This window comes from Monomorium pharaonis, chromosome 9 (assembly GCF_013373865.1).
Source record: "Monomorium pharaonis isolate MP-MQ-018 chromosome 9, ASM1337386v2, whole genome shotgun sequence".
In the NCBI taxonomy this organism is placed as follows: domain Eukaryota; kingdom Metazoa; phylum Arthropoda; class Insecta; order Hymenoptera; family Formicidae; genus Monomorium; species Monomorium pharaonis.
In genome coordinates, this window is record NC_050475.1 from 4,386,556 (window position 1) to 4,398,596 (window position 12,041).

The 12,041-nt window shown below is 36.3% G+C and overlaps 1 protein-coding gene across 4 annotated transcripts in view; it reads left to right on the forward strand.

Annotated features, from left to right (window-relative positions):
* The window catches only part of LOC105832567 (lachesin), a 73,781-nt gene that overhangs the window by 28,690 nt on the left and 33,050 nt on the right, over positions 1 to 12,041 (forward strand). For 3 of the 4 annotated variants that reach the window (XR_004964525.1, XM_012673660.3, XM_028193049.2), the window contains exons 3-4: positions 9,379 to 9,485; positions 11,725 to 11,910. Coding sequence is in view for 3 of the 4 variants with exons in the window: in XM_012673660.3 (XP_012529114.1) it covers positions 9,379 to 9,485; positions 11,725 to 11,910 (293 nt within the window). In the remaining variant the exon portion in view is untranslated. Of the gene's footprint in view, positions 1 to 9,378; positions 9,486 to 11,724; positions 11,911 to 12,041 lie in introns of those variants that run through there. The other variant, XM_036291652.1, reaches the window with a different exon arrangement.

Sequence of the window (12,041 nt, forward strand, 5' to 3'; positions counted from 1 at the left end):
CTTCATTATTACACATAATTATTATTTATTACACACACACACACGCACACACACACACACACACCTCACATATATCTATGCAGATACGCACCATCACATTAATAGGTTTTAAATTACAAATGACTAAAAAGGAAATACTTTTAACAAGTTACGTAATAAGATAAAAAGATGATAATGAGGAAAATAAAATTAGTACAAAAGTGAACATGAATATTTAGCAGTCCTTGTCGATGCATAAAGTCGAATATAATTTATCTTTTGTCTCGAATAACTATATCTAATAAAAAGCTAAATAGACCGTTCAAACGTACAAGCGAATGTCCGCGGAAGGAAATAAAAGATTACGATTTTAATAAAGACTGCAGATACCGTAAGAGACGAGCGACGACGGAAAGAGAAAAGAAGGGCGGTGCTGGGCGGCAGTCGTGAAGAAAGATAGGTAGATATTATAGTTTGACGTAGACAAGAAAATTTCGCAAACTATCAAGGTTTTATCGCTTCCTCCAGTCGCGCATTCGCATGATAATTTCCACCGAGGCGAAACGTCTTCATAACGGGTGAATGGCATTTGATTACTGACGTCACTCAATTTCAGCCGACCTCGCCTAGCGTTCTCGGCGAGTAAATAAGATTTCCTAGAGGAAAGCTAGCGCGCGCCAGGATATTCTTTGCGGATCCATTTCTCGCAAACAGGCAAGCGCCGTGACACCTGCACCCGATACGCATTCCCTTAACGACTGATATTCTTCTATTCAACCGTAAATTGCCCAATTTTCATCGTGATCTCGACGAATTGTCACAGGAATTTGCTTTAATCCGTCAGATTCCGTTTAACTCTTTTCAAGTTTTTTCAGGTAAAAATTCATGCTTTTACATAATCTTTCTTGGCCTTAGCGTTTAATTTAAAAGGCAAAATTATATTATTCTTTATTTTCAACGGTTGCACTTAATTTTGTAATGCTTAGAAGATTATAAAATAAATGAGTAAAAAAACTTTGTCATTTTTATAAAATAGAATTAACAGCTTATTTGGAAGAAGATAATAATTTATTCTATTCTTCTATTTTAAATTATATAAAATTTATTAAACGTTTATTATTTTTATTTATTTGGTATTTAAAAAGAGAAGCAGATATTAAAAATAGATTCTATTCTAAAACTATAAAAAATTAATAAATAAGTCATGATTTATAAATGCTGCTGACGTAGCAATATACAAAAAAGTATGTAAGTCTAGTAACAGAACAACTATAAATATCTAACAATTCGATAGTCATAAATAATTCAGTTATTGCGATTTTTCCTCGGAATTCACGCTTTACTTATTAATCTTTTCTTAGTAATGAGTTTTAAAACGTGTCTCTTTTAGAACATATCTCTTTTAGAACACCTTAAACCAGATGAAAAAGAGAGAACATATAATATTCTTCATACGCTCTTAAAAGTCAAGCATATTACATATTAAATAATTCTTGATATATCAAGATATTTTATTTATTAGCTATAAAATAAAATAACTTTACTCATTGTAAAAATTAAATCTTTCCAAACAATTTTTTTATTTTTCTATATTTATTCTTTCATTTGTAGTTTTTTTCATGTTTTAAATTTACATTTTTATTTAATCTTAAAAAATATGTTTTATAATGTAATTAATATTTTGTTCGTTTTATTAAATATATATTATTACCCGCAAAATTTATAAATGTTCTTCATATGACATGCACAATATGTTCTTGCGACACAAATGCATCGAATAATTTGTGAAACAAATCCAAAACAGATCTGGAGAAACTTTGTAGACGCTGCCAACTTCCAGATCATGGATAGTTGAAGTAGGTTCGTGAATGCGCATCCGGAAAGCAATAATTATGAACGCGACGCGAAGGGCCCATCGGGAAGATTCCAAAATGCTTCATTGTGCATCTAATATCGAGCGGTAACAGGTGAAAGGGATAAATAAGGACCGGAACGTGCGGACTATAGAAAGACAGCATCCGGCCAATCGGAAATTTTCACTTATTGGCCGCTTAACGAAGGGTGAATGGAAAAGAGATGGCCATTCAGAGGCGGGCAAACGAAGGAATAAATTGAGTTAAATTAAACGAGACCTTTCTTTCCGCGGCTTTTCTTGAGGTGAACGACGACGTCGATGAAGCGATACTGCAATGCAAATTCCCGATCTTATTTAGAAATTTTTTATTTTACCAGAGATGTACTGCTTTCGTCGTGAACGCAGCGTATCTCCCATCAACTTTTACCAAATCTCTCCTCCTTTTCCCTTTGAAAGAGACTTCACTCGAGAAGATTGTAGCATTAAATAAATTAATTAATTTTATAATTCTAAATAAAATAAAATTAATGTATATTTTGTATATGTAATAATTAATCTGAAATCTTACGAGACGGAAAGATCCGCGCTACTTTTTGATAAAATGTTTCGCAAGTCAATGTTCGTTTGAAAATAACTACTTGACGCAATGATTTTCAAAAGCGACAGATAGAAGGACCCTTGCATTCCACCCTACAATGCATCTCATCCCCCTCAACTCGCATTTATGTGTCCCGATGAATTTAACGTCGCGCCTGTTGGTATATAACCGAGCTCTTCCGCTCTTATGTTTTGCATTACCGGTACCGCCGTCGAATTGCGACAAAACTCGCCTCAAACGTCTCGTTACGATAGGCAAAGCCGCTTTTGCGAGACAATCGGAAAAATGAGACTGAGAGAAAACGATGGAAAGAGAGAGATGTAAAAAGGAGAAAAAAGAAAAATAGACGAAAAGAGGAAAATTCAACAATAATGCTAGAAAAATAATAGTCTTGGAAATAAATTGTAACTCATAAACGTATAAAATTACAGAGTTAAAAAATAATCAAATTAAATAAAGAGTAATAGTAAAAGGATAATTAAAATAATAGTAAATATTTCGTGAATTTTGCATTAAAGTTTAAATGATTTTTATAACCTGAAAAATTTAAATTATGTTTTTAATAATCTCCAAAATACGCAATCATATTTTTGTTTAAAAAACGGTCTCTAAGATACCTAAAATAAAATTAATGTGATACAAGAGAATGTAATTAAATATAGATGCGTATTATTACTACATTGCAGAACGTGAATAGTAAAAGAATAAGGGAAAAGATTAAATGAAACGAAATCAAAAAGAGATAGAGAGAAAAAAAGGAGCCTAGGGATAGAAAACGAGAAAAATGAAACGCTGAAACTTGGGAACGACTTTCCGTCGAGAGTCGCCTTTGCGAATATTTCTTTAGCCGGGCAGAGTTACGTGCGGGTGGTGGCTGTTGGGTGACGAGATTTGTAGAGTGTCTGTTTGCTTGTTTGGCCGTTTACTTTGGCCACTCGCGAAGGAAGAAAGTGCGTTTACAGGCGCGCAAGCAGAGCTGGGACCAAGGGGATACGATCTTTCTCCTCAATGCGAGAGGTATTAACCGTGTTGTTCGTAAAACATATAGTGAGTATGTCGATTTACTCAAGCATCTCTATCGAGTATTTAGAAGTACTTCTACGTTTTTATTTGCTATTTCAAGCTATTTGGTTTTACGTTTTGCAATAATCCTATTATAAATGATAAACAAATAATGTGCTCTCTTTAGTTCGCTATTGACGTATTTTTCAACAAGGAGAAAAATGCATTTGTACTGATATTGAGAAATTCGTAGTGATATTTTTATTTAGTATTTTAATTGTTGGCTGTCATTGTGTGCACGATATGACAAATATACGTAAATGAGGCTGTCATTATCAACATACTGAGTGAACGCGTGCAAAGTGCATTTTAGCGCGACGAGTTAAACATGTAATTAATATTACCTCAATGGATACATTGCAGCAGTAGTTTAGTCGTTGCTTCGGATGCACGATTACACGCGCGATATGCGTGGATCGTGCAATGCAAAGTTCATTTACTACTCCGGTGAAAATCTAGCGAATGAAAAGTTAAGATTCAGTTTAATAATTAATTGCATAAATGTGCTACAAAATTTAAAAAAAATTTACTATAAATTTTATTAATTAAACCAATAATTTAGTTGAACATTATACGAGTCAAAAATCTTATTGTTAATTCATAATTCATATACCATAATTTATAGAAAGTATAATATGTTAGGAATAAATGCACTATACAAAATATTTTGCAATAAAAATTGGAAGAACAAATAATTAATCATTGTATTCGACAAAAATTATGAAACAAATGTGATAAAAATATAAAAAAAATAAAAACAATTTATCAAATATGCAAATAAGCATTAATTAATTATCATTGTCAAAAGAATTTCTTCCAGATGATTATTAGTATTCCGTGAATTTCATGAAATACGCTTTTGCATCGCTCGATGTGCGCGTGCACGAAATGTTGCGCAAAATTATTGTCAAATAACGCTTGACCAATAGGGAGTAAATAATTGCGCGGTGCAATGCTATTTATGAGATAAATTGCTCAAATCACCGCGGTAATCGATAGTTTATTTTTCCTTCTCTCGCCATCAGTTTATTTTCCACCGCTTTGACCTGCATTTCTACTCGCGTATGCATTTTATAGCAAACATGTTATACACGTTAAAAAACGTTTGCCATTTATTTTATGTAACTAACAAATATTTATTAACGTATTGACACAAAAGGATATACTTTAGCTTTTCCTGGGAAAATTGATATAATGTTTTAACGGATTAAAATAATTAAATTAAGTATCTTCCTATTAATATAAAAAATAGAAATTTAATTTCCGGGGGAGAATAAAAAGTGAATAAAAGCCTCGCGATTTTCCGGAGTGAGCTATCACTGTAACGGTATTAACGCGAAAAACGGCTCTCGAAGAATGGGAATCCCCCAGCGCGAAAATTACCCGAATTATCTCGAAATAGCGACAGAGAGTTCACGGCGCTGGGCTTAATAAGACTGCTTGTTACGGGCAAAGGATCGTATGTCGAAAAGCGAAAGCTACTAATTCGGCCACGGGCTATACGTTTCTGCGCGGCGAAGAATGTTACGATATTTAATATCCATAACAACTTATTTTCCCGTCAGAAGTTCGATAATAAGCTACTTGCAATTTTCAACAAAGTTTCCGGATGGAAAACCGTGGCTTCTCGTGTACTTTCCGTTGCAATGTTGACGAGTACGACGCGCGGTAAGTAATTTATGCCAGTGAAACTTTTTAATATTAATAAAATGCGGATAGATTATTGACAACTTTCTGGCTTTTCCGACAGTATCTTAAAACAATTTATGATCTACGCTCGATTAATTAAAAATCCAAAGAAACATCAACGCGCGTGAAATAAAAAGACAATAGGATTCTTTTACTTTCGGATTTCTTTTTCTTTACGTCTTTCTACGATTTCTGGTTTGCGTCTAGATCTGTAGTTTTCTTACATCTTTAATCATCTAATTATGAGCCACGGTTAACGTAAAAATTAAATTCGTAATGAAATTTAAATGCAATATTCTCCATAACAATGTTTTTCAAGAAAAGAAATTTTCTTGAAAATAATTAAAACTGTGTGCATTCCACTATGTGGCGCTTTAATTGCGAACATTACTTTCGCGAAATAAATGACTGCGACCCGGTTTATGTATTCCGGAATTGTATTTTAACTTTTAACATAGGGCTGTATCAAATCGCACAGCCATGGCAACAAAGCGTTAGGCAATTCATGCTAATTGTTGCGATTCTTCTTATTAATATTTGTTGATTCTATTATTATGTTGCAAACTAAACAGATCAAACTTTTCCCCCTTTTCCTTTTCTTTAACATTTAACTGCTTTAGAAAGTGAAACAAACGCATTTAAGAGTTACAAATTCGAATAATCTTCTTGCAACCGACAACATATTTTCTTTCATTAGATGTAATATACTTACACATATATATATATATGTATGTGTGCACAGAAAAAAATATAATATAGCCAATAACATATGTGATTGCGAGCTGCCAACTACATAAAATACTCAATACAATAATATTTGCTATTAATGCAAGCATGTTGATACTGCAATAGCATATATTATTGTAATGAGTATATCTGTAATTGGCAGCCCGCAATAACATATCTTATTGAATATATTACATTTTTTTTCAGTGTGTATATGTTTTTGAATCTTCTAAATGCGAATATAACACTTAAAATTGTCCAAAGTCTGGGGAACTTTGTAAAAATGTAGTTTTTGTGCATAAAAATCTCGTTTTGAGGAAAATGTTATCGTACAACATTTTGAACATTTTTTCTTGCTTATGAAAGAGAGATAGGTTATTTTAATAATTTTTTTTCGTAAATTATGCAAATTTGAGAACGAAAGTGTTCCATTACATCACGCGTTTTAGAAAAGAAGGTTTAAAAAGTAAAAAAATGTTTGAAGTAATGTAGCCATCAAATCTGATATATTAAAGACTTCTACCAGGACTCAAAGTAAAGCTTTTGTGTGTGTGTGTGTGTGTGTGTGTGTGTGTGTGTGTGTGTGTGTGTGTGTGTGTGTGTGTGTGTGTGTGTGTGTGTGTGTGTGTGTGTGTGTGTGTGTGTGTGTGTGTGTGTGTGTGTGCGTGCCTTAGTTAACTAAATTATTTCCAAGATTTTATCTTAGTTGCAGGTTGTATCATTTCCAAATTTTGTCATTTTGCCTTAGTTAGATTAATCTATGATTTTGCTTTACTTAGACGATTTCTCAAAATTTAGACATTTTCCTCAAAACAAAATTTTAATACAGAAAATCTGCATTTTCATAAAATTCCCCAGACTTTGAACAATTTTAAGTATCATATTCGCATTTAGCAGGTCCAAAAATTATACTTACCGTTTTAATTTGGTTGGCTATAGAAATTATCACACATTTAGGAAGCATTACGAAAGTCATAATTTACTTCAGAAGATTATTATTAATCAAAATTATTTTACGTCAAACTGTATTTTCATTTATTTTACGTAGTTATTTTCAATACATCACTTTTTAATGGGTTTTGAATGTCAATGTAATTAAAGATCTTTTATTACAGTTACAAGTTTCATTCAAACATATCGTTATATGCACAGGGTAATGAGAAATCGGATAATCGAAAATTAATAGCTCGAATTACAACGAAATTGTTTCAGTTCATACATTTGTCGCATTCTAATTAATTTCATATAACTCACTGTCCATAGATATGGTAACTTGAAGAAACAATTTCAAAAACGCTTAATGTTAGATATCTAATTTTGAAAATTTCCTTCTATATTTAATCCTAGCGAATAATTTATACGCGATTTTGTCCGCTTAAGAGAAAGCCATAAAAGACGATAATAAAGTTGATTTACCAATTTCCTTGCCATTAAACTAATAATTCGCCTTTTCTTCTTATCAAGCAAAGATAACGATTACTATATGCGCTGGAAAACAAGAAAATTCCATATTTCTTCAAAATAAAGGCAATTAAAATCTAATATTGATTTTCTTTTTAATTTAATCGATTAACAAGTGAGTAAGTTTCATTTCTACGATATAAAAAAGCTATCCAGACAAATCTCGCGTATTGCAGAATATAAATAAATTTTAAATCGAGGAGCTTATGCAGCAGCTGAAATAGAAATTTCTGCAGAAGTATCATTGTCCTGTTTACCCCGTTGTATGTCGGATACTTTTAGCAAAAAATTCATACGAAAATGTTATCGGGTGCGCGTGCATCTCGTTGGGAGCCCATTTCATACGGTATATTTTCTATATATATGTATATATATATGTGTGTATATATATACATATATATATGATGTTTATAGACACACAGAATTCAAGTACCAAAACAGCCTGTTACACAAAGATCGTGAAATATAAAAACAATAGTATTGTAAAGTCACACACAAGTTCTTCTTATTTGCTCTCTGTAGAATCTATTTGCGCGAGAAAATACATTCGAGAGAGAGTGCTTTCTCCCCCTCCCCCTCGTCCTCCCCGGCGTCAACTCGTCCCTCTTCGTAGTGATCGATTCAATCAACATTTACGTCATCATTCTGTAAACTACCGGATAACCATCTCGACGCGATACTCGGCTGCCGATTACAAGATTAATTCAATTCGCTTGACGACTCGCGTTTAGTTTATTGACGAGACGTAAAAATCATTTGGCATTATGCTCAAATTTGCATTCAGGCGGAACCTTTTCGCGTGTGCGCCGCATGGAAGGAAGAAAACGCGCAGAATTTGACGAGCAAACTTTTTAATGCGGAACCCAAGTACATCTTCGCCCATTCTTCGCCCATTCCGCACCCTCGATCTTTATAACCCCGGCGAAGCAATTTATACGTTACGCATCGTGTTTCGCCTTATTTTACCACGGCTGCCGTGTCATATCGAAACGCTATCGTATCTCTGTAGCGCTATTATTCACAGTGCAGCTGCGAAATAATCCGGGAATATATGTGAAAAATATGAGAAAGTAAAAGGAGATGTGTTTCTGTACATATAGAACGGCGCGTTAGCTATAATCGCGGCGTGTGATGCGATATTTATGGCAGCTGCGTGTGCTGCACGCATAATTTCACATTAGGAAGATAATGGATAATGGAAACGGTATACATATACCATTTCCATTGCACAAATTACGTTGTTACGAAATAAATTGATTTGATAATAGTCGTATATATATATGTTAAAATCGTTCTCTTTAAGTATTAATTAGCAATGTGCTTACTTCGAAAATTGCATGAAAATAATATAAAATAACATAAATTAAATTAAATTACACTTTATTGTTTTCATATTATTTTTAAAGTAAACACATTGCGAATGAAGAAATAAAAGGGACAATAACGTAATATAAAATCATATTGTTTCCGCCAATCAACTTTAGACACAACAAAATTTACATAAATTATTACAATAATATGTAATACAGTCATACAAATCTGTATGAGAATCTCGATAATTACGTAAAAATTGTTGTTTTCAGTAAAAACGTGTGCATTAGCATGGAGAGATAATCGTGCGTGTGACGATTGTTTGTCTTAAAACTTTTGTAATTTTTACAACTATTCGAGAACAAGTAGAGAATGAGGTGCAGATATCACATATCGTCGATCGAATGTTGCTCGTGAGTATGGAGGTTTGCTTAAGTGAACGCCATATACGACAGCGATTCTCGCTAATTCGACGTCATGTCTGCGCGTTTAATTTGCAAGCGCGAGACGCATCTCCACCTGCGTCTCGCAGCCGCGTCGCGTAGCAATTCAGCCTCCTGACGTTTATTCGCTTTCGCATAAAGTGCATTCTGCACGACGGCGAATTGACGTCGCTGTCGAAAAATTGCCGGCGGTGCGCGGTATGCAAATGGCGTATGTATTTTTCACGAACGTCGTATGTATTTTATCGTTTCAGGCGGCGCTTTTCAACCCGAATTTTCCGGCCCTATCACCAATCTAACCGTGCCGCTCGGGAGGGACGCCACTTTCACGTGTCTGGTGAAACATCTAGGAGGTTACAGGGTACGTTGTATGAAAAGCGACAGCGTGTCTGTGATGTCGTAACGCTCGCTTAACTTCGCGGGGTCTCACTTAACTTCTGAAAGGAGATGCGCCTTTAAAAAGTCATATCTCCCACCAGGTTAAACTTTTGCGGTATACGGTCGCGAACGTTTATTCGAGGTGCGCTTGCCGTTGTAATGGCTGACGCGGCCCGATAACTACTACAAAAATCTGGCAAGAGCAGATACGAAACAAGCGAGACGAGAGGCGGCATAATGGCATTGTTAGAATCGCCGCGCATTAACCGACATTTATCCGTAAATTTATCCGCATCTCGGCACTCGTGACGTAAAAGAGAAATGATATTTCTAACTCAGAAATTAGTTTTTTCTTTTCTGCAAAGTGAGAGTAGCTCCGCTAATGAGAAAAGAGATCTCGACGAGTACATGGGAAAGACATTTAGCGCGTTAAATAATATATCTGCACGCGATTTTCACGGACGCAAAAGTCGATCGTGTTATCTGCGAAATTCTCACTTAAAATCGGAAAAAGCGGAATTTTTCCGCTCACTTTGACCAAAGTTTTCTTCTTTCGGACCGACTACGGAGAACTTTTATCGATACACATGTCTATAAGATGATACAGATCGCGGCTCAACGCTCTTTTTTTTTTTTTGGACGCATTAACTAAATTTTTCGCAAAACTGATATTCTTATATTATTCTCATATTAGTGAATCGCGCTATCGATCGCGAGCACGATTTACGGCGGAATAACTTGACTAGCATAACGCTCTTAAATTCAGCCGCAAATTCGCGTTTTTACGATGGCGGAATTTAATAATAATTTCATGCGCACGGCCGGTGGGATTATCTTTTTCACACATTATCGTTTCTCTTTGCGCTTTTGCAAATTGCATTACGCTACAGCGAGAACCAGTATAACCAGCAACTGCATTATCGCGTAACCAGTTGCTTCTAGCCTCGGCGTGCTATTTGCTCGTAGTCGGTCAGATACGGCTCGGAGTTGTAGAGCGGGGGCTCCGCTATCCATATCTGACGTCCGACGAAATTGTAAACTATAGAATGGAATACACGATTACGTTTCACATCGACCCGAATCTCCGTCGGCAGTTCGGCGAAGTAGAAGCGAAATATCAACATGTCTGAATGTGTAATGTATATTCCATTCCCCCGAATTCGTTCGGCCGCGTTTTCCGTTTCGATCTTTATCGCGTGTCACAGATTGCGTAATTATTATTACCGTTAATTTAATCGCGCGGAACAATGGGGACATCGATTACGTGCAAATAAACGTCAACGCCTCGTATCGGTCAAATTAAAACGGTTTCACGAGGAGAGCGAGGAATCATAATAATTAAATTTATTTGGAGCACGGTGTCACGTTTTACTGGAAATCGGTCGTTACCGGGCATACCGGGAGAACGCGCGGTCTCTCCATTTATAATTCACTTCCTGAGGAAATCTGGAAGTCAAATCGGAGGAGTGATTGACTCGCAAGTGACCCGTTTTATCGATGTTTCTTTAAACGATTCTAAATCAAGCAACCGAGACATCTGCTGAGCAATCTTTGACGATTGTAATTAAAGTCTATCAATCTCTCATGAAAAGAAAAATGTGAATATTATCGTCATTTCTCTAAAGATACCGACGATCACCGGTATCCTCCTTCTGGACGAGAATCCTCGATCGTAGTCGCCCTATATCGCGCGTATACACACGAGAATAACGGCGAAGCAACTATAATAACAAACCGCGATCGGGCTTTGCATCCTGCCTCTTTTATTACCGGTTGGAAATATGGGCATACGTAGCGTAATTGCAATTGTGAACGCATATGCGTGGCGTCGTTTCGCTCACGTGAAAACGCGAGAGCTCCTCGCTTCAGGATTCAGAATATTCTAAGGAAAATGCAAATACCGCCTGGAAGTTTGGCCAAGGGGAATCACGCGTGTCAATCCGTGTTGTACGTGTGTATGGGTGTATACGTGTACGTGTGTGTGCGCGTGCGCTCGTGTGTGTACGCACACGTGCACACCTCGGGACAGGCATCCCCCGCATCTGTTTGTATTCCGCAGTCGGATGCCTGTGAGGAAATTGCGGCGTCTTCGGCGAAATCCGCGACGCCGCCGTCACCGCGATTTCCGGTACCGACTCCGTCTCCGCTCCGTTCCCCCGTCTCTCACTCTCTCTCTCTCATCCTCGCCTATTAAGGCTACGATCCGACGATTGATGTTCCAGGTCGGTTGGGTAAAGGCGGACACGAAGGCGATCCAGGCGATACACGACCACGTGATCACGCACAACCAGAGGGTGTCGGTGTCCCATAGCGACCACTCTATATGGAACCTCCACATCAAGGGCGTTCAGAAAGAGGACGGCGGCCTTTATATGTGTCAAATAAATACGGATCCCATGAAGAGTCAGGTATATATCGTGCACTAAACTTCTTTAAATTGATACGGCTCAATGTACACGGAATGATCGTCAACTCGCGCGCATATCTCGACGAAACTTCGGCCAATTCAAGCCCATACAGCACAGAAGGATTGCAGCAA